General features: G+C 43.2%; 1 protein-coding gene across 4 annotated transcripts in view; it reads left to right on the forward strand.

Annotated features, from left to right (window-relative positions):
• Positions 1-23627, forward strand: part of Kank (kank) — a 79823-nt gene that overhangs the window by 52524 nt on the left and 3672 nt on the right. For 3 of the 4 annotated variants that reach the window (XM_065433976.1, XM_065433975.1, XM_065433977.1), the window contains exons 11-17: positions 886-1035; positions 1101-1199; positions 3140-3253; positions 5239-5439; positions 7525-7623; positions 18889-18903; positions 20367-20452. In XM_065433976.1, the coding sequence (XP_065290048.1) occupies positions 886-1035; positions 1101-1199; positions 3140-3253; positions 5239-5439; positions 7525-7623; positions 18889-18903; positions 20367-20452 (764 nt within the window). The remainder of the gene's footprint in view (positions 1-885; positions 1036-1100; positions 1200-3139; positions 3254-5238; positions 5440-7524; positions 7624-18888; positions 18904-20366; positions 20453-23627) is intronic. The other variant, XM_065433978.1, reaches the window with a different exon arrangement.

The raw sequence follows: 23627 nt of genomic DNA on the forward strand, positions 1-23627 counted from the left end.
GCATCAGATCATTGTATATGCCGTGCTAATAATAGCTGAGGCATTTTATGATAAAGTTATTTATAACTTAATTTGCTGAAGTGCCTTCGAGCAGAACTGCTCATTTCTGATTAGCTGAGGCAAATTATAATAGCTTCCACAGTTTTGTATGCTGCTGGGCCAGCGTGCTTGTATGTGAACCTTTATGTGATGCCTTCATTTAAGCTTTTATTTGTTTTTGTTATCTTATACCCATGACCCTGTAATGCGTGCTCATGTAACTTCGTATGCGGAAGTAAAGTGGCCCAATAATATGCACGGGTGTTCTCATACCGGCCTCATCGTGAATCCCTCAATGATACAAACATTATAGTTTGATTAGGAACATTACTTGTTTTTATCACATGCTTAACTTAGACCTATTAGATGCTTGATAATATTTGTACTTGCCTCTATTCTGAAGCCAGGAGTAGCTACATAGAGAAATGCACATTAAGCCAACCTCTGCTCTTTTTTATAACTAAACATTCTCTCTAATAATTAAAAGTCCATAGCTACTAGTAAATCCCACATCTTAAGCTTGAGTTAGCATACTTCATTATCCCATTTTCGATGTGTCAGCTTTCCCCTAGCATTAATGTGTGATCACATTTTGTCTGAGGCCTCAAGTTCAGCCTGTGCACCTCCATGAATTATCATCCTGTGTATTATAAATTCATGAATTTTTTGTAATTTAGTGCTGTTTGTGTTCCTAAAAAGCCACGGTACAACTTAAAGGATGTTATGTGCCTGTATGTGACCCTATAGCTCACTTGAATTAGAGACTCCTGTGTCCTATTCATGCAATTATGGTGTGTTAAATAAAAAATGTTCTGCTATCTATGACACAATTCTTTTTGCTTGCAGAAAACGGCTGTGTCATTGATACAGCAAGAGTGGTTCCAGATTTCGAGTCCTGCTGATGCAGATGCAAACATGCTTGAAGACTACATGGACACCTTTGAGGAGTTCTCCCGTCACCTGCTTCATCGCATTGTGAACATGGCTGATGTGAATGTATGTGTGCTTGTGTCTATGCTCACGCCATTGTTCCTGCAACAAGACTTTGCTTCATTTTGCAGGGCAACACAGCCATCCACTATGCTGTGTCTCATGGCAACTTCGATGCCGTGAGCATTCTCCTCGACTCCAAAGTGTGTGACGTGAGCAAGCAGAACAAGGTTTGTTGGCTCTCCATGAACTGTGCAGCCTATATCTCTCAAGTGTACCACACGACATAACAATGATGATGATGATGTGGAGTGGCATGATTATCTGATTTAAGTGTCAGACTGCACTAAGAGCCGTGAACACTTTTCCTATATGGCAACCATGGTGTCACAAACAACCCTTTGCATATTATATCTCATATTTGCTGTCATACTTTTTCGTCATTGTGGTATCTCGGGAAACCAGATGCCAAACAGCCTATAGGAATGTTCGAACTTTGACTGTTGTGCTCAGATTGCAGGTGAGTTTCCTAGGAGTACTGCATAAACATAAGATGCATAATATTGTTTCTGACTGCCTATATTTTAAATCGGTTCGGGCACAAAGGCTGAAATTTATTTTGACTGACAGGCAGAACTGTGGGAGCAGCCGTGCTAGGATCCTTTAGATTAGAGCTGTCATGCATAGAACATAAATATGGAATGTTACCTTCTTGTATTTCTGTAGTGTTCTAAAGGAGCCCTGAAGCTCTTTTGCACATAGTAAAAGATCTTTGCCAATCTGTTAGTGAGGCTCCTGTGAACATGTGGACCAAATATTATTGCAATGCATGCTGCAGGGAATTTGCAATTGTTTGTAAATTCACAAAAGCAGTGAAAGATACTTTGGTCTAGCTTCCACAATGTCATCAGGCAGCATCATCACAAGCAGCTGGGCTTACAACAGCTATTGGCTGATTTTGTGATTGCAAGAGCATTCTCAGTAATACAATTATTGCTCATTTTGCATAAATAAATTAAATATATATCTCTGCATTCTCAAAAAGATAGAAGAAACGTTTCATCTTTGCACTGCTGGTCTAAACACAACAGTTGCGCATTGCTGCATCTGCTGTGCCTGGTCTCGGAAATAAAGAGTGTAACGTAGATACTGCAGCCACCACCAGGTGCCGCCACAAGCTGTCTCATGTTCAACCTTAGGACGGCGCCAGCGGGGCATTTCTCCCTTGTGACCCCTTGCCATCTTTGCTGTGCAACTTCCAGCGTGCTGGTAGAAATGAAAGGAGACAGAAAACCACTTATTGGCTCAATAACTGCACCTGACTTCACTTGTGCTTGAAAAATTAGAAAAATTGTTGCGGCAGAACATTTGTGAGGCAACGTAATTTAGTAGTGATGTAATTCTGTGATTAATTGGAAAATTGTTTCAGGACCCCTTTAATGTAAGAAGTTGGGGGCGAGAAGCCTAGCTTGCACATTTTTCTGTTTTTCATTGCTGCATTTGCATCTGTCCTCATTATTCTTAACGAGCTGTTATGTGCAGCGATGCTGCAGACAGCTAAATTGTGCACTTGAATGTGTGCATTACCTACATGTAGCTTGTATAAGAGAGATATGATTTAATGAAAAAGTATTAAATGGCTCATGAGGTGGAAAATCCAGGGTTGTCAGTGTCAGCGTGACCACACTATGGTCCGAAAAGGCTACGAAACCTCAACCTTTGGTGGGAGTCAAACTCGTGACCTTTGGTGTTAATTAAGGCTACACACCATCAGCTTTTGGCGAGAGTCAAGCCCACGACCTTGGGTGTTATTTAATGTGAAGTTAAATATGGCACAATTAATGGAGAAAGAGTTAATTAAAGTACTTGAACCCATGACCTTTGGTGTTAAAGGGAAGTTGATTAAGGCATAGTTAATTAAGATAGAGCTAATTAAGGCACTTGTACCCATAAACTTCGGTGGGAGTTGACCCCACGACCTTGGGTTGTGGCATAATGTCTAAGCATTGCATGGTGGTCACAATGCTTTCGCATTCATCCACGTAGGGATAACTAAGTGCCCCTTGAATTTTTTCTTAATGTCACCCGATCAGCTTGTTGGTATGTTTGGCCAGTATCAGGTGTGTGGTGCTTGCTGTTTTCACATACTTCCGTATTTGCTGTTCTCCAGGCAGGGTACACTTGTATCATGCTGGTCTCTCTGGCCGAAATCAAGAACGACACACATCGGCTTGTAGTCCAGCGGTTGTTTCAACTGGGGGATGTGAATGCGAAGGCTATGCAGGTGAGCCTAACTTTGTGTACTCTTGTGAACTCAGTCTTACAATTTCAGAGTATATATTTTTTAATTTAGTTCCTTTATTTGATGCCACTGCATCTGGAGACAGCAATGTCTCTCTGTGCATGTGTATGTAAAACATGAGTGCTAATAGCAAACGTCTGTTAGAGATGTTGCTGTCATGCCTCCTGTTGATTTTGGGTGCGTATGAGCATATGTATGTCACATTGATTAGGTTATCAATAAAATAGTTAAGCTTTCAGACAAGGACTTCGTTCGTGCTTGTATATTGCAATACTTTATGGCACTAAATGTTTGACTGTGGTGATTTGTAGAAAGTGCTTCTGTAACTATTCTTTCAGCAAAGGAGTGATCTCACTCTGCAGTCTCTGAACTAAACGTATTGGGTAAAGTACTTCAAAAGACAAGATAAAATCTACTGACTGATGGAAGTCAGTTTCTACTTACCCTCTAATTTCTCATATTAGGTACTGACGGAATTAAAAACTTGTGATGCTTCTGAAATAAACATCTCATAATATTATGTTTCGTAAGAATCTGAGGTAGGGATTAGAGGGAACAGTAACATTACCTGTATAGTCTGAAGTAACAAATTACATGTTGTGATAGTAGACAGAAAACCAACCTTACTCTTGTAGCAGTATTTTCTGTACTACCTTTCAATGATTTCAATGTCTCTCCCTTTCTTTGGGTAGCTTTACTTTCAACCATTCTGTCATTGTACCCAGTTGCATATATTAAAAATTCTGCAATCAGACCTCACCACAGCGCATGATGCCATAGAATAGGCATCGTGTTGCTGACTTCCAATATTTACCTTTATCTAGTTCTTGCAGCACTCACCGGGCATAGGAGAATGATTGTCCTTTCTTTGGATTTCTGTTTAGTGTTACATCGCTTCTAGACGAATGTCACCAACTTGTCCCAGGAGGTGGCACAGCATTTTTTCTGCTGTATTACGCACTGCAGAAGATCGTGATTATGGAGAAGTCTCATCATGGTCAACAGTGGTTTGATGAGGGATATTGCTGTAGTCAACATATGGACCAAGAGCCTTTTCTTTGCCAGGGAGTAGTTGTTGCCTCGACAAAGACGGGTTCCTTTGTCAAAATGTTGGCTCTAATAACATCTCTTGTTCAACCTGTATTAACCCTTTCAGTGCCAACTTTCTTCTTTCATTATTATTTCCAGAAAATCACCAGTATTTGTTGAATTTTTTATTACCTATTAATTGTGAACAGCATTCATTATCGCAATAGCAGCAGTTCATTTATTATTTTCTGTTGACTCTTACCATAAATTATAGCAGATAGGCAAGGCCACAAAACAATCTATATGAAGCATGATACTTCTTATAACAAAAGTCAACCTAACTTTTGTTATCCTCCATGTGATGCATTATTGCTCGCACAGGAAGGAAATGAAATTGCAGAGATGCCTGTAGTAAAGCATTGTTGCTGAGCCGCATCCATGCAAGAGAGGCTAAGAAAATCTCTAAATCTTCCTCACAATCATCAGTACAAAGTTGAAGGTTCAGACACGACTCACTAGAGCTTTCCAAGCTGAATAGTTTGCTTTAGGTGAGGAAATGTTTAAAAACGCCACGATCCCGCCATTGGAAAAGGCGTTCATCATCGCTGCAGCCGGTTCTTTATGCACCGCCATCTCGAAAATCCAGAGGAGCCAGACTTACTCCTTGTTCCCACCAAGTCAGCCCTCAAAAAATCAGTTTTCTGGGAAGCTGGTTCCATTTAATAGCGCAGCACTCACACCAAAGGATGAAATTACTCCCGCTCAGTAGATAGAAGAGAATTACTGGACGAATGAGACTCGTCACTGGCATATTTTAGAAGAAATTCATGGATGAGTGATATTTGTCCTTGGCATGGGAAGGGTTAGTCACTTCAGTTCTCAGTCTTCCAATGATCCTCTGTCATGTTTAGTCTAATCACGAGGCATTTTGATTACAGAATGGCCAGACGGCCCTCATGCTGGCTGCTAGTCATGGACGGCTAGAAATGATCAAGCTTCTTCTCGATGCTGGTGCTGAGCCAAATGTGCAGGACAATGACGGGTCGACGGCGCTCATGTGCGCTGCGGAGCACGGGTATATTGAAATCGTGCGCGTTCTACTTGCCCACCCCGATACCGAAGTCTGTCTTGCAGATAATGTAAGTACCATCACGTGCATTCAATTCCTGATCACAGCAGCCACATTCCCTTGGAGGCAGAATGCAAGAATGCTCGTTTACTTAGAATTAGGTCATGTTTTAGGGTTTTAGGAACCCTGGGAGGTTGAAATTGATCCAGAGCCGCATGCTACTGTGCCACTTATAACCCATTTTGCAATCTTAGGATGTCAAGCTACATAACTATATATATATATATATATATATATATATATATATATATATATATATATATATATATATAATGATGTTTTTGCTGAGAAGAACAGTATAGGCTAATATGGACAGCCTCTTCACATATCTTTGTGTTTGTCATAGTTTGCTTTGGGCTGCCTTCCCCATTCAAATGTACAGGTTAAATGCAGAAATACTATCACAAGGTTACTGCTGAATTAACTTGGATAAGGTGAATTGCATTTAAAAGAAAAAGTCCAGTTGTTGTAAGAGATGATCACACTATAGTGTCAATTTAGGCTGCAGTAAATTCAAGATATCGCAAACAGGCGAGATATGAAAAAAGAAAGAAACAATGTAATTACGAGTTCGTAATTCTGTCCCAAAACAGACGGCAATATTGTCAAAGGATAGCGATATAAAGTTTGAAACTAATGATACTGACACCTTTTGTTTACAGTTTCCAAGCATTTATTGCCATGGTTACCCTTGTTAGTGTCGTAAAATAAAAGAAAAACTAGCTGTTGTTGTAAAAGACATAGATAGCTTGTGCTCAATTAAATACAAAATACACAGTTGTGATATCTGGTTTTCTTACAAAGTTCAGAAGTCATAACCATCACATTTTAATTTTCTTACTGCTTTGCATTGTTTGTCGAATTTTGTTAACATTTAAACACCTATTCGAAATTCTTTACCCATCAATCACTAGCATTAGGTTTTCTTCTGCAGCAAATTCCATTCAGAATGGCCCAGTAGTTTCTAATTAAGATCACTTCTTTGTCCTGCATGCATTCAAATAGGAAGGACCTAACCTGAAGCCTCCCTTTAAACAAAATCTACCGTACATGTCAGTGGGCTGCTTCTGTGTTTGAATCCATAAGATCATTAGTCCAGGAGTTGTTTAAGAGTTTCATTGTCATTGCAGTCTAGCTGAGTAGAAAATCTACCATGTCTGTTTATGTGTACGTGTTTGAGTTCATACGATTAACTGTACAGAGTTTCACATACCTTTACTGCAATGTGAACCCGGCGTGGTGACATAGTGCTACTAAGCCTAAGGGCGTGGGATCAAATCCTGGTCTCAGTGGCTGCATTTCGATAAGGGTGAAATGCAAAAATGCCTGTGGTGTCGTCCATTAGGTGCACATTAAAAAACCCAGGTGGCCAAAATTAATCCGGAGCATGCCTCATAATCATATTGTGGTTTTGGCTCGTAAAACCACAGAATTTTTTATTGCATGGTGGATAAATACTGCAGCCATCTTACTCTTTTTCTTTGTGGGTAAAGTGTGGTGTGCACACTGACCAGAATGAAGTTTAGCTTAGATATAACAAACAAGGATGTAATGAATTATTGGGTATAACAAAGTAAGTTTTAATCTTTTCCAATATCAGCCCATAACAAACATAAGCATATAAGGAATTAGATACTATAACCTGGATATAACGATATAATATAAAATTGGATATAACAAAGTAAATATAAAATCATTTTTTTCGATATCAGCTTACAGCAAACATATGCTTATAACGAATATCAAATATAATAAGGGTACTTATGTGTTGGGTGAAACTTCTTTATAATGAGGTTTTACCATATGACATTTTTGCCTTCTCTCATCCTAGTTTTACAGAAGCCATTAGTTGCATAAAAGGCATAGGTTAAGGTCAGCTTTATTTGAATCACAACTATAGAAGTCCCTGCGAGATTATTTTGTTTTATTATCATCTCAGTGATTACGTTTCTTTTCTTTTCATCATCCATTTCTTCAACCCTACAAGGTTATGCTTTCCTCTTTCACAGTTTGCTAGTTGTGTTGTTAATTTTCCGGCTGTGCACTTTCAAGATGAACAATATCCTTGCATTTCAATTTGGTTTCCTGTTGACAGGATGGAAGCACGGCATTGACGATAGCTATGGAAGCGGGTCACAAGGACACAGCTCTGCTCATCTATGCCAACAGCAACTTCTCACGAGGCAGCTCACCAGTGAGTTTTTGCAAGCAGATTGGGATAATGTCTAGTCCGTGATTTGTAGTAACTGCACAAGTGCACTGGTTTAAACTCACTTATACTCCGTTCCATCCATACTAGGCAATGCTATGAAAGATAAAAAGACTTCTCTTGGCATTCGCATTCATGAACAAAAGATAGTGTGTCATATACAAAAAAAAAAAGCGAACGCATGCATCATGTAATTGGGTGTAGCATAAGGTCTCAAGTTTATGCTGCAATATATATGACCTAATTATTACATGATAGGCGTCACAGATGTGAACCTATTTACCGCTGAACCAACAGAATGGCAAATTCTGCAACTAGCACCCATAAAGCACCACTCGCACTTGCTACCAGAACATAGTATGTTGTGTACTGGAAGTGTGAAGGTGCAAGAATGATATGTGCTTTGACGTAACCTTGTGTCCACAAGTTGTAGTTGTAATATATGAAGTAGTTCAGTAAAAAGCGTTGCAGATGAAAAACTGCACTACGAAAGATGCGTAGTGAAATTTCTATTGCTACACTACTTGCATAGCCTCTGTTACATTGCCTGCTATGTTTGGAACATACTATAGACAACTGAAATGCGAATGATACAGTATGAGTGTAGCACCAATCGTTTAAGAAATATTGTGTCTGAGAGAGCATAAATAATAGCTTAAATAATATTAAATTTTCATGTGCAGCGAGTTCACTGTGCAAGTGAAAACTAACCATGGTATTGTTTGGCCTCACTCATAATCCTATTATGCACTTGAGTGGATATCAGTGGACCTCTCCGATTTGTCGTCCCAGACAGTCCACTTGAGATGGTGAATATGCAATGCTCATTGACTGAAAGCACTGCCATGGGCAGTCCGGGACTGTTAGGCACGGATAACCGAAGAAGGTCCAGTGTTTCTTCCAGTATTTTATGGATTTGTGCTAGAATAGCACCACTGGTCATAGCTACAGCATGTGTAGCCATTGTTCAATGTTGCAAGTGTAGACAATGTTTAACTGAATACAGAGTGCACTGTGATGTTTATATCTGGGAAACTGCTGAGACTTTTTGTGTTTATATAGTATTTTTTCTTTTTTTCTCTGTACCTGCATGCCGGGCATTTATTTAACATGTTTCATTTAGCATAGATATACAGGGTGTTTCAGCTAAATTTAGCCAGAGTTTAACCCTTTCACTGCCGGGTTTTTTCCTCACTGCCACACACTCCCTGCCAGGTTTTTTTTTACATATTAGTTTCTTTAAAATCTTATGCTAGTAACACACTACAATGCTCTGAAGGTCATGTAAACATTTTTATTCTGGATTATCTCACAGATATCAGTTTTCCTTAAAGAAATTGGCACTCAACTAATTAGCAATAATTATCTGCTAATTAGGATGTCCAGGTGTTTAGAATACTTTTTTGGTGTGGTATTCTTCAAAACAAGGCACCACACAAAGCGGCACCTGGCAGCTAGAACACAGATAGCGAGACTCTTTTCGTTGCTTTGGTCGATGCTGTGTGTTAGCGCAGATGCGGCAGACTCGTGTTGGGTTTTGCTTCGCGGTAGTTGGTGGTATTAGAGACAGGAAGTGGCGCGCTGTCAGCCGTGTTGGATCTTCACCCTTCGACGGGCGTCCTCCCTTTGGCTTTGAGTTTCCTTCGTGGTATTTCTCGATGAGCTGGCGGACAAGTTCGAGTCGAAAGTCTGCCATGCTTCTTTTTTTACCAGAAGCTGTGATTTGCAGTAAATTGCTGTTGAGGATGGTAATGTCCAAGAGGTGAAAGAAGTACTTCTTGTACCACTTCATGCATTTCCTTGTGACTGTGCCGGTCACGGTCACAACCATGTCTACCTTGTCTACAGCACCCATGCATATGTTGTACTTGGAGACACACAGGGGAATCCTTTTGTTCTCGCCCGTCTTCCTGTTGTCAGGATTGGGGGCTCAATCCCTTCGTCCGTGGTCCTTTGCCAAGATTGGAGTACGGCATGAATTCGAAGGTAGCTGGCCCATGCCGTCGTCCAACTTATTTACGCTGAGATCGTTGATGAAGTGAAGAACTGCTTCTCATCGAGAACGAGGAAAAAGGGGTTTATTTACAGAAAATTAACTCAGTCTAACATGACTGTTTGAGAAAAATAGTATTAGTCCAACAGGACTGCATGAGAGAAGTGAACCAGTCTAACATGACTGCTCAAGAGAAGTGTGTCCAACAATCGCACAACCACAGTTTTTATACACTCGATCCGCTGGTCCTACGACGCGGCGGCTGTTCGTTTACACATCACCAACTTGCAGCTGCTCTGAAGACCAGTTTACAGACACAAAGGCACACACATTCCGAAGCCCAAGCGACGGCGTTGAAGGTGGTGCCGTTCCGGAAAATCGACGCCGCTCGAGGGTCGCTCGTTGTGTTGCAACATGCAGAACCGTAAGAGCGCAAAAGTAAGACGTTCCCGCGGTAGCTTCTTCAGGCGTGTCAGATCAGATCCGCGTTGAGGAACTCTGGAATCATTGTCCCCACACCAAACTCGTCTTGTCACAATGTCGAAGCGGGCTGGAGGAAGGCGGCGGATTCCAGCGCAAAGGTCGCTTCTTTGAACGCCTCGCAGCTGCAGCGGCGGAGAGCGGGAGGTGCGCGTCTTGCACCCCTTGTCGTAATCGGGTGGCAAGGTGACAATCTTGTTGTGCAACCCGCCGTTCTTTACAGCGCCTCCATGGCCCCAAAAGTCTCGACTGTCTAGCGCTGACAACCGCTAGGCAGGAAGAGAACGGCTGCTGGTCAGGGGGGGATTGATGTCTTGGCTCGCAGCGACCACTTGTGCATTGATGTCACCACCCCAAAACATCCAACAAGGACAGGCAACTACAAAATGAACCCCACAACACGGCTCTGCGCCGAGATGACGTGCATTGGCTCTCACTTTAGACTCGCTAGGCTTCAAAAAAAAACAACAACAACATAAGTGCAGAAACAAAAAAAATGCTGCATTTCACTATGCCAATTTCTGAAGCAAATTCCTGCTGACAAATTCAGCAATCATGGAGGGAATCCTGCTAAATGAGAGGGGATCTTCTTCGCTTAATAAAATTAACACTAGTAACCCTAAAATTTAGGCGGGACCCTCAAACGCAGAATTCAAATTAGCCTGCTCAAACCATCCGCATTGCTATGCAACTTTCCCTTCTTATATCTAACGGAGAAGTTGTACTCTTGGAGAGTGAGGCTCCATCGGAGCAAGCGGCCGTTTTTGTGTGACATTTGATTGAGCCACGTCAGAGGACAGTGGTCGGTCTCGAAGATGAACTTCGCTCCGTACAAATAACACGACAACTTCTGAGCGGCCCAAACCAAACAAGCGCATTCCTTCTCTGAAGCGCTGTAGGCTTCCTCTCTTACATTTAGTTTACGGCTGGCGTAGAGGATAGGATGCTCCTCGTTATCGTCGCCGACTTGACTAAGTACCACGCCCATACCTCTGTCGCTTGCGTCGCATTGAACTATGAATTCCTTTGTGTAGTCTGGCGCGCGAAGCACAGGGCGAGAAACCAATAGCGTTTTCAAACTTTGGAAAGCGTTCTCTTTGTCCTTATCCCAGTGTACGTTACTCGGTGCTCCCTTTCGGAGGGCGTCTGTTAATGGACTTGCCAATTGCGAGTAATTCGGAATGTACCGTTGATAGTACCCCACAAGTCCCAAAAATGAACGAACGTCCGTTTTCGTGCGCGGCTGAGAAAAATCTCCAATCGTAGCTATTTTCAGCTCAGCCGGTCGTCTCATGCCCTGACCAACAACATGGCCCAGATAAGTAACCTGCGAACAACCAAACCTACACTTTTCCGCTTTCATCGTTAAGCCGGCTTCCCTCAACCGTGAGAACACCTGTTTGAGGTGCGATACGTGTTGTTCCCAGCTGTCCGAAAAAATGGCCACATCATCAAGATAAGGTAAGGCGAACTCCTGCAGGTCCTTTAGGACAATATCCATTAACTTAGAGAAGCTAAACGGCGCGTTCTTCAGCCCGAAGCTGAGTGCGAGAGGGCGAAAAGTGCCTACAGGCGAGATGAATGCAGCATAGCGGCTGGCACTTTCTGAAAGGGGAACTTGCCAGTACCCCCGCACGAGATCTATAGTTGAAATGTATTTAGCAGCGCTAACTCTTTCAATTCGTTCCTCAATGTTGGGTATCGGGTACAGCTGATCCCTAGTGATCGCATTTAACTTCCTGTAGTCAACACACGGACGAGGGTCCTTGTTAGGGGTTTCTACGAGTATTAGCGGTGACGTGTAGTCACTCTCAGCGGGCTCAATAACTCCCAACTCTAGCATGCGCTGTATCTCTGCCTCCATAATCTCTCTCTGTCTTGGAGACACCCTGTAAGGTTTTGATCTTACTGGTTCGGTAGAGGTCAGCTCAATTTCATGCGTTATCAGTTCGGTTCTACCCGGCCGATCGCTGAATCTGTCGAGATATTCCCCTAACACCCCTTTTAGCTCATCTAGCTGCTCGGGTCTTAGAGCATGCGAGCTTACCGAGTGTTCTACTACTTCTTCTAGGCCGATTTCAGAGTTGGAGGTTGCCCTATCCTCCTTAAACTTGGTACCGATGCCATCCGGCTCTTTGACAGTATAGTTAACGACTCCGCTCCGCTCTACATACGGCTTCATCAAATTACAGTGATATATCCTCACTTCCTTCCTGCGACCGGGCATTCTCAAAGCATAGTTGGTATCTGAAAGTTTGTGCAACACTTTAACGGGCCCGTCCCAGTGAACTTCAAGCTTGTTCTTTCTTGAAGGTTTGAGGATCATTACCTGGTCTCCGGCGTTAAACGTACGAAGCCTCGCATTCTTGTCGTAATAGAATTTGGCGTTCTTTTGAGCTAGTGCCATGTTCTTTCCGACTAGTTCTTGGGTTGCGCTTAGCCGTTCCAGTAAATTCAGCACGTATTCAACCACGGTTGGACTCTCCCCTCTTTCCTCCCACATCTCTCTTAACATTCTCAGTGGAGAACGGAGTGTCCTCCCATACACTAGTTCTGCTGGCGAGAACCCTGTCGCTTCATGTGGAACCGTTCGCAAAGCAAACAAAGTTGCCGGCAGACAGTTCTCCCAGTCCTCCTTGTGCTCGTAACAGAGCGCACGCAAAACTCGCTTAAGCACCGAATGCCACCTCTCTACACTGTTTGACTGAGGGTGATAGACAGAACTGTGAATTAACTTTACCCCGCACTTTTGCAAGAATGTGGAAGTCAGTGCGCTCGTGAATACTGACCCTTGATCAGCCTGAATTTCGGCTGGAAACCCAACTCGTGCAAACACTGTCAAAAGCGCGTCTACTACTTCGGTGGAGCTGAGCTCTTTCAAAGGGATTGCTTCTGGAAACTTGGTGGCCGGACACAGCATGGTAAACAAGTACCTGTAGCCTGATTTTGTTTTTGGAAGAGGCCCTACCGTGTCTATTACAAGCCGTCTGAAAGGCTCTGTTATTAAGGGCACTACCTTCAGTGGAGCTTTCCAAGTCTCTCCTGGTTTACCAGAACGCTGGCAGGCGTCGCATGATCTTACAAAGTTTTCTACATCTTTGAAACAGCCAGGCCAGTAGTATTCCATAAGCAATCTTTCCTTTGATTTGTTTATGCCTAGGTGGCCGGACCACCCATTTCCATGACAAAGACTCAAAAGGTCCTCCCTATACTTAGTAGGTATGACTAACTGATCTAAAATCCTACCCTTTCGATCTCTGTAATGCCGATACAACAATCCTCCTTTCTCATGTATCGTTACGTTGCGCCTAGCAATGCCTTCTTTAGCTGTGTCCCGTAATTTAGCTAAGCTCTCATCATTATTTTGCTCAGCTGCCAGTGACTCTCTATCCACGCGTAAGAGTTGATCAAAGTTCTTTGAGGCCGGTGATAATAACGACCCTGTCTCGCTTGGGAGCGCGTCTGCATGCTCTTCCTGCAGGCTAGAACTCTGACACTCTAGTGCTACGCTCTCATTGAGCTGGTCAACTGGCAGGCTCTCCTCAACTGTTCTTTTGTCCCTCGGGCCTAGCTCGGATTCGGGGATTGAAGCTATCCCCTTTTCTGCTTCAGCTGGAGGAGCTTGAGCATTTTCAGCCGAAAGCGCCGCGATCTTACGAGCTTGGCCTCGGGCCAATGCCTGTACTATGCCCTCTCCCAGTTTGAGCCCTCTGTCACGCAGTAACTGGTTCGAACGATTCGAAAAGATGTAGGGATACTGCAGTGACAAAAATTTGGAAACTGCAGCCTCAGTCTCTAGCTCCCCGAATGGTCCACTGATTTTGACTTTGGCCATGGGCAGACACACGCTGTGTTCTTCTACAACCTGTTTTATCCATGCTACTTCTCCGGTGAAGTCTTCTACCATCACGTAAGACGGATGGACAATGTCCAGCGTGGCGGCACTGTCTCTTAGCACTCGGCATGGTTTTCCATTAACTTGCAGGTTGTGGAGATACGGACTTAAAAGTTCCATATTCTCATCCTTTTCCTCCACGTAGGAAAAAACTACGCTAGACTTCTCGCAGTTCACAGCTATATGTCCCAGTTTGTGGCATTTGTAACAGCGAATTGGTCTAACAGATTCGAATTTTCTTTTCTGTTCTTTTTGTGCTGTTTCTCCGTTAAGTTTCTCCTCGCTTTTTTCTGCGGGCTTTTCCGCCATGTCTACAGGCTCGGATCGTCTAGCTTGCGCACCCTTTTTGAACGGAAATGGCTTCCGCGGTCCATTTCGACCGTCCCAGTTTCCCTCCTCGGCGTTCAACTTTCTACGGGTTGCGTACTCTTCGGCTAATTCAGCCGCCCTTTCCACAGTGTTTACATTACCTCTATCTTGCACCCACAGTTTCACAGCTTGGGGGATGGTTTTGTAAAACTGCTCTAGACACATGCATTCAATGATCATGTCTCTGCTGTCGTACGCTTCCGCGCTTTTAAGCCACTCGACTAGGTTGGCCTTTAAGCTATATGCAAACTCCGGATAGCCCTCGCTATCTTTCTTGCCTGTGCTCCTAAACCTTTGCCGAAAAGCTTCGGCTGAAAGGCGGTATTTCTTCAGGAGACTAGCCTTAACTTTTGCATAATCATATGCATCCTGCACACTCAGTCTGGCGATTACTTCCGCCGCCTCACACGGCAACATAGACAGCAACCGCTGTGGCCATGTACTCGGGCCGAAGTTCATCTTTTCGCAAGTCCTTTCAAAATTGCTTAGGAACAATCCTATGTCGGTCCCGACCTCAAATGGCTTTAATAGCCTGTCCATGCGGTACGATTCTGCCTCACTTGATCGTCCCAGAGCGCCTTCACTTCCTTGAGACATCTCCAAACGTTTGCTTTCAAGTTCCAGTTGCATTTTTGTTATCTCGCGATCTTTATCGCGTTCCTCTCTCTCTCTATCTCGTTCCTCTCTCTCTCGTTCTTCTCTTTCTTTTTCCCGTTTCTCTCTCTTTTTGAGAAGTTCCAATCCCATTTCAATATCTTGCTCACTGGCCTGATTGGAAATTAGCTCCAATAATTCCGATTTGAGCATTTCCTTGCGTACATCTAGGCCCAGTTCCTCACCAACAATCAACAACTCGTCTCTCAGCAGTGTCCTTAACTCCATGACTGCTGCTTTACTGCCTTGATTCTGCTCTCTAAATCTAGCTAGGAAAACACAACCTAGCTAACACACAACAATCTAGCTTCCCTACTGTTCTAAACAGAACAACCACAAAATGAAGCCTAGAGAGTCAAAGCAAAAACCAAGCACTCACCACAGATACAGCACCATGTCGCAAAGTCCATCCCACCGCTGTCAGCCAGTTGTCAGGATTGGGGGCTCAATCCCTTCGTCCGTGGTCCTTTGCCAAGATTGGAGTACGGCATGAATTCGAAGGTAGCTGGCCCATGCCGTCGTCCAACTTATTTACGCTGAGATCGTTGATGAAGTGAAGAACTGCTTCTCATCGAGAACGAGGAAAAAGGGGTTTATTTACAGAAAATTAACTCAGTCTAACATGACTGTTTGAGAAAAATAGTATTAGTCCAACAGGACTGCATGAGAGAAGTGAACCAGTCTAACATGACTGCTCAAGAGAAGTGTGTCCAACAATCGCACAACCACAGTTTTTATACACTCGATCCGCTGGTCCTACGACGCGGCGGCTGTTCGTTTACACATCACCAACTTGCAGCTGCTCTGAAGACCAGTTTACAGACACAAAGGCACACACATTCCGAAGCCCAAGCGACGGCGTTGAAGGTGGTGCCGTTCCGGAAAATCGACGCCGCTCGAGGGTCGCTCGTTGTGTTGCAACATGCAGAACCGTAAGAGCGCAAAAGTAAGACGTTCCCGCGGTAGCTTCTTCAGGCGTGTCAGATCAGATCCGCGTTGAGGAACTCTGGAATCATTGTCCCCACACCAAACTCGTCTTGTCACAATGTCGAAGCGGGCTGGAGGAAGGCGGCGGATTCCAGCGCAAAGGTCGCTTCTTTGAACGCCTCGCAGCTGCAGCGGCGGAGAGCGGGAGGTGCGCGTCTTGCACCCCTTGTCGTAATCGGGTGGCAAGGTGACAATCTTGTTGTGCAACCCGCCGTTCTTTACACTGTCTACCTTCCCGGACTCTACCATGCCACTCTTATGCTTCGTCGTGAGCATGAGCACTTCACGTTTGTCTTTCCAGCGGACGAAGAGAAGCTGATCATTGCACATCTCGCTGGTTTCCCCTTCTTCCAGTCTTTTCTCATCGCGTGGGATACCCTTCCGGTTCTTCCGGACTGTACCGCAAGCATTGGTCTTCTTTTCGAAAAGGTAGGTGAAGAGGGCGGGACTGGTGTACCAATTGTCAACCCAGAGGACGTGCCCTTTGCCCAGGTACTTGTCCAGTAAAGTGATAACAACTGAGGCTCCATATCCCATCTCAGAATCGTTGATCTCAGTTGAGGATCCGGTGTACAACACCATGTCCAGCACTACGCCTGTCTTCACATCACGGAGTACGAATGATTTTAGGCCGAATCTGCTTCGCTTGGATGGGATATATTGCTTGAATGCTAATCGCCCTTTGAAAAGAAGCAGGCTTTCGTCAATACAGACATCCTGGTATGGAGATAGCGCACCTTGAAAGTTTTTCCGAAGCGTCAAGAAAACCGAGCGCACCTTGTGCAGCCTGTCACCATGAATCTGATCTTCATTATTGGAGAAATGAAGAAACCTCAAAATGAGGAGGAAGCGGTTGCGACTCATCAGCTTCGAGAATGCAGGTGTACTCAAGAGGGGATCCGTGGACCAATACTGCGCAATGCTGCCTTTTCTTGCATGAGCCATGAGCATTACGACAGCAAGAAATAAATAAAACTCACGTGGAGTCACATCTTTCCACTGGTGTATACGTGATCCTGGCGTCGGTGTCAGCGCGGCACGTACTTGGCACTGGAAAATGTTCGTTTGGTCCACAATTGCTTCCACAATGTCCGGCGTGAACAAACTTTCAAAAATCTCGAGCTCACTGGACGCCGCTGTGATGTCATTGCAGATTCCTGAGTGAGCTGGATCGAAAGCATGCTCCTGGGGTTTGAACTCTTTCTTCTTCCAGCAGAAATCCCGCTCGCCAAGTTTCCTCTTCTTTCGCGGATTTCTCGGTGGTAGGGGCTCTTCATCACTCTCATCACTCGACAAGGCACTTAGATGGGCTGCTTCCTCGCTGTCACTGTCGTCAGAGTCCGAATTCATAAGCAGTTCTTGAATTTCTTCGTCCGTCAAAGAGCGGACACACGTGGAACGCTGCCTCGCCATGGCTGCTCTGCCGAGACGAAGACGAAGCGACGCGGACGTAGAAACATGCGCGCCACCTGTTGAAAAATCATCCTACTGGTTTTATGTTATTTACGTGGGATCTCCTTAGATGGCGCTACATGCTTGTATATTTTTCTTTTAGACGAGTATTATCGGGAGCGGCAGGGAGTGAGTTAAAAAGCCAAAACGAGTATACTCGGGCGAGGCAGGGGGTGTGCATGTGTGGTCGCCCGAGTTATCTCGGGAGTGGCATTGAAAGGGTTAAAGATATGCCAATGCATTCTAAGATGACACGACCAAATGCAATTTATGCCAGCTTTTTGTATGTAGTGGGTCATGCTATTTTTGTAATTTGCTTAATTAGATAATTAGTCAAGATTAATTAACCAACTTCTGAAGCAATTAAGTTAGGCGAAAAATTCCTGTTAGAAACTTATAGAGCACTTGGCGAAACGTCCGATTAGGCAGTTTCTAACTTTCTATCTATTAAGTATTGGTGTTCTTCAGCTTACTGCGGATGCCCACGAAATACAAAAAAAAAATACCACGTGACATACCCGCTTGCGCACCGTTATTGCAGCACTCCCAAACTGTCTACGTACAAATAAGCATGGCATCTAGCAGAGCGTGCTGCCGCTTAAAAGGCGACAGGGCAGTGACGAAGGGTTGGCTGTGCAATTTACACCAGTGATGTGCTTCCCTCACGGCGGTTCATGATAGTGATAAGCAGACGCAGTGGCAGCACACCCGGCTAAATGCTACGTTTGTTAGTGTGCAGAACGCTTGGGAGCAATGCAATCACAACGCGTAAGCGGGCATGTCACAAGGTGTTTTTTTTATTTCACGGGCATCTGCAGTAAGCTTAAATATGCTGATACTTAATAAATAGAAGGACAGAAGCTGTTTATTCGGAAATTTTGCAAACCGCTCTGTAACTTTCTAATTTGAATTCGTTTCCTAGCTTCGTAGCATCAGGAGTTGGTTAATTAATCTTGGCTAATTATCTAATTAGGCAAAATACAACAAATTTCATGACACCACATACAAAAGTGACCAACATGCATTTGGCTGCATCGTCTTAGAGTGCATTGGCCTATTTTTAAACTCTGGCTAAAGTTAGCTGAAACACACCCTGTACATGTTCTGTGCTTTATTTTAACACTTTGTTTTTCATAACTACACATTTCTTTCGTCAATTCTTCCAATTTTTTGTAGGCATTCAAGGTAAATACCAGATATTTATAATTATTAGAGTAGTTCTTTTATGGCATTTAGGATGTAGCTGAAACCTTTTTTTTTCTATTCACATTATAGCCTGGAAACTAAGTAATATATAGTAATGCAAGCAGACTTTCTATGGCTTACTCATCATGATTTAATTGTTTGGACTTGAACGCTACTATTAATTACTCTATATTATAACCAAGGTTCTAACCTTGTTTATGTGTACCTTTTACAGTACAGTGTGTTCCACGTAAGTAAGACTATATTTTGGAACATTATGGCATGTTTTACGCAATCTAATTTACACATTTGTCAGGCTTCTTCAAAACACCACAGTTGAGCCTCTATATAACAAATGATCAGATATAACGAAGTGAATCTAAAATTTATTTAGCTGATGTCAGCATGCAACAAATACCTATGATTACAACAAACATTAGATATCATTAAGCTATTTTCGTGTCGTATGCGACATTATTATAATGAGATTTGATTGCGCAGCATTCTTGTTAACCACTTAGTAAATACTCAGACAGCTGAAGTCAGCTGCTGTGGATTGCTACTTATTAGCGACTGGTTGTGGAAGCATCCCGTAAATGTGCATGGTTTCTGTTCAGTTTCAATTAAGTAAATATTTTAGGCAAACTAAATGATATTGTTTTTAATTACCATGAAAATAGTTCAAAATGTGCTTTAGTTTATAAGCTTGAATACTGTGCTGAAAGAGGGGATGTCACAGTTGAATATAGTAAAGTTACACTGCCTATTTCACTGAAACTGTATGCATACAGTTTAAGATGAAGCCTTATCCTGAACCCAACTTCGATTTTTCCATCTAAAAACATGAAGGTAATACATAGGTACTGCACTAAACTGCTGCTGCACTTATATGGATTGGTCACTTCGTGATATACGACGGAGCTTGTATTATGCTCCCACTTTATTAGTAAATATGTGTGAAAATAATGAAGTTAGGCATATTGATTGACCAAGTGTGCAATGCTGTATTTATGCAATGAAAAATGTATGTTGACATAATAAAATATACAGACTGTATTTAAAATGGATGTGTCAACATGTGCGCTGTTATAAAATTATCTGCTTCTCCTGAAGAGGCATAAGGTAGTCAAAAACATGGTGTTTTGCAATGTTAAATTTCTACAATTTCCAGGAATTCATTTAAAAACACTAAATTCATGTAGCCTAATTAAAATTTTTACTTGTGTGAGGCATTAGAATGTATTCATTTCTAAACTTTATAAATTTCATCTAAGTGTGTGTAGCGGCTGCCAAACAGCACTTGCATGTTTTTCATACATGTGGACTGGAAAATAATCTCTGTCTCAGGCAAAGATATGTCCCAAATGAACTTTTTAGTTATATATGCTGCAAAAGCCACATTTAACTTCCCCTGTGATTTCGTTATGTTCATTGTCTTTTAGCTCCATGTGGTTTTGTCTGTACTTAGGTTGTCACTTATCTTTAGTCATATCTGCTGTATACTTCAAATGTTGCGGGTGGGCCTGGTGGCTACCGCAATTAATGCAGTCTCGAGGTTGCAATTTAGAGCAAAACCTGGCCACCTAGTCTTGGTGATGGTGTCGCTTTGTCTACAAAAGAAGGTTATACACTTATGTCTTCAGAAGGGCATTGAGTTGCTTGGATAGCATGGCGTTAACTGCTGCTGATGCTCTGACCCGGTTTTCTTCTCAGTACTCTTCTCTGAGAATGCGCAAACGCCCTTCACCAAGGTCAACGCCTCCTCCCAGCCGCCCATCCAGGACACCCCCTCCTCCTAGGTAAGCAATACTTGTAGGCATAACAGCAGCGCCAAAGAACACACACAAAAGAAAGGAAAACTGACAGACATGGACAATTGCTGCACTCACAACTGATCTTATTCCATGAAAAGAAGTTGAATATAAAGGCTGCATCACGCATGCACGTTCGGAGACAAAGAATGCGTGCCACCACAGCACCCCACAAAGTACATCTTATCTTCTTGCTGAGAAAAGGTCACATTCCGAACTATATAACACAATTGACGTATCACTGATGCAATCTCTGCCCTTTCTCTTTATAGGGAAGGCTTCCAGTAGTTCTCGTGCAGTCTGGTCTTTGCTCCTACCTAATATCTTTGCACTCTCAGAATGCGGCGAACACTCCTTGCAGGAAAGGCAGTGCTGTACTAAGCGCATGTCTTTGCTGCTCTCTAAATTTCGTTGCTGCTCCCTCAGCCGATCGTCCAGGCATCTGCCAGTTTGGCCTACACAGGCTTTTCCACAGGACAGCGGTATCTTGTACACCACTCCTGATTGGCACCGCACATATGGCCTGGCATGCTTTTTTCTACATTCACCTTTTGTGGATTCCTTGCTGGAAGTACAAGGGAAAAGCTTGGATAGTTTTCCGGAGTGGAAAAATGTGCAATAACCCAAACCTGCCTGCAACCTTCTTCACGTTGTGCGAAATTTTGCGTAGGTAGGGTGCCACTCCCGGTGGCAAGCTTCTTTCCTCTTCCCTCGTCTTCAGGCTCGTTGTGCGCTTCATCACTTTTTTCAGGAGGGTCTCGGCAACAGCCGTCACAACCTATTGAGGGTAACCAGAAGCTAAAAATCTTTCCCATTGACTATTAAAGTTGGTCTGCATTTCATGTACACACGATTTCTCCAGTGCTGATACCTGCATTGGTTCACAATTCTTTGTTTTACGACCTTTGAATGGGCGGAATCATAAGGCAAGAGCGGCTTTTGTACACGCGGAGCATAGGCCCAACACGCAGTTTCCTCACCAATCTTTACACGTATGTCTTAAAACTGAAGGGCATTCTGCTTCGGTGACTCGCAAGTGAATGTCAGTCCCTTTCCATGCTTTTTAAAAGCATCTAAAATTTTATTAACAGTAGCGCAGTAGTGTAAAGCGCTCTTCTTGTCCAATATGATAAAAAAATCGTCAACGTGTCGGTAGACTTTCGTGACTTCGTTCGGATTAAAAACAGAGGATAAAGTCTGGTCAACGCTGGCTAAAAAAATATCAATTAACATGGGTGGAATGCAGGATCCAATGCAAATGCCTTTGGTCTGCAAATAGTGCTTGTTATTAAAAGCAATAAAAGTACTTTCTTGTTACATAGCATGTCGATTCCAACAAACAAAAGGTTGCCAGCTTCTGCAGGGATGTTGGAATCGACATGCTATGTGACAAGATTATCAACTGTAAAGGCAATGCATTGGAAGTGTTTTTAGTGCCAAGACGCAGTAACCTGATGTTCCTTTCGCACTATAGTCAGTGAAAAGGGGACTTGGCAATTGCTTGTTAGCCAGTTTCTTCAAAAATTGTTAAAAGCATTGACCATCACTGACCCTCTCCTTATAAAAAATTCTGAGGAAATTATCAATTTTCTGAAGTCTAAATAGAGCATTGGCTGTACGTTTTCTGTAGATATAGAAGATTTATATTATTCAATACCTCGCCAAGAGCTCTTCACAGCACTGAAGCAGTGCATTGACAAGAGTGGCGTCATTCCTTTCCAGAATTCGGCTGGCATGTCTGTTGACAATTTTTTTACCCTTTCAGATTTTTATCTCCAAAGTAGTTTTATTGCTTTTAATAACAAGCACTATTTGCAGACCAAAAGCATTTGCATTGGATAATGCGTTGCACCCATTTTAGGTGATTTTTCTTTAGCTAGCATTGACCAGATTTTATGCTCTGTTTTTACTCCAGAATCATCAATGTATCGGTTCACGAAAGTGTACCGATATGACTTTTTGATCATATTGGACAAGAGCCCTTAACACTACTGTGCTACTGTTCATAAAAGTTTAGATGCTTTCGAAAAGCATGAAAAGGGACTGACGTTCACTTGCAAGTCAGCGAAGCGTGTGTGTTGGGCCTATGCTCCGTGTGTACAAAAGCAGCTCTTGCCTTATGAGTCTGCCCATTCAAAGGTCGTAAAACGAAGTATCGGGAACCTATGCCTGGTATCAGCACTGGAGCAATCATGCGAGCATGAAATGCAAACCAGCTCTAATAGTCAATTGGAAAGATTTTTAGCTCCTGGTTACCCTCAGTTGGTCGTGACGGCTGTTGCCGAGACCCTCCTGAAGAAAGTGAAGAAGCGCATGACGAGCCTGAAGACGAGGGAAGAGGAAAGAAGCTTGCCACCGGAAGTGGTACCTTACCTACACAAAATTTGACACAACCTGAAGAAGGTTGCTGGCAGGTTTGGGGTACCGCTCCTTTTTCCACTCCAGGTAAGCTATCCAAGCTATGCCCTTGTATCTCTTGCAAGAAATCCGCAAAAGGTAGATGTGGAAAAAAAGCATGCCAGGCCATATGTGCGGTGCCAATCAGGAGTAGTATACGAGATATCGCTGTCCTGTAGAAAAGCCTATGCAAGCCAAACTGGCAGATGCCTGGATGATCGGCTGAAGGAGCACCAATGAACTTTAGAAAGCAGTGAAGACGTGCGCTTAGTACAGCACTGCAGTTTCTGCAAGAAGTATTCACCACATTTTGAGAGTGCGAAGATATTAGGTAGGGGCAAGGACCAGACTGCATGAGAGCTACTGGAAGCCTTTCGTATAAACAGAAAGGGCAGTGATTGCGTTAGTGATACGTCAATTGTGTTATATAGTTCAGAATGGACCTTTTCTCAGGAAGAAGATAAAATGTACTTTGTGGGGTGTTGTGGTGGCATGCATTCTTTGTCTCCGAACGCGCATGCGTGAAGCAGCCTTTATATTCAACTTCTTTTCATGGAATAAGATCAGTTGTGAGTGCAGCCATTGTCCATGTCTGTCAGTTTTCCTTTCTTTTGTGTGTGTTCTCTGGCGCTGCTGTTATGCCTGCACTAAGTGACCAACTCGCCCAGGAACTCGTTTTACTAAAGCAATACTTCTTGTGCTGTCAGTATGTTTAGCATTGTGTGAGGCATTATTGTTGATAACCATCGAGATCTATTACCACTGG

Source organism: Dermacentor albipictus, chromosome 9 (assembly GCF_038994185.2).
Source record: "Dermacentor albipictus isolate Rhodes 1998 colony chromosome 9, USDA_Dalb.pri_finalv2, whole genome shotgun sequence".
Taxonomy (NCBI): Eukaryota; Metazoa; Arthropoda; class Arachnida; order Ixodida; family Ixodidae; genus Dermacentor; species Dermacentor albipictus.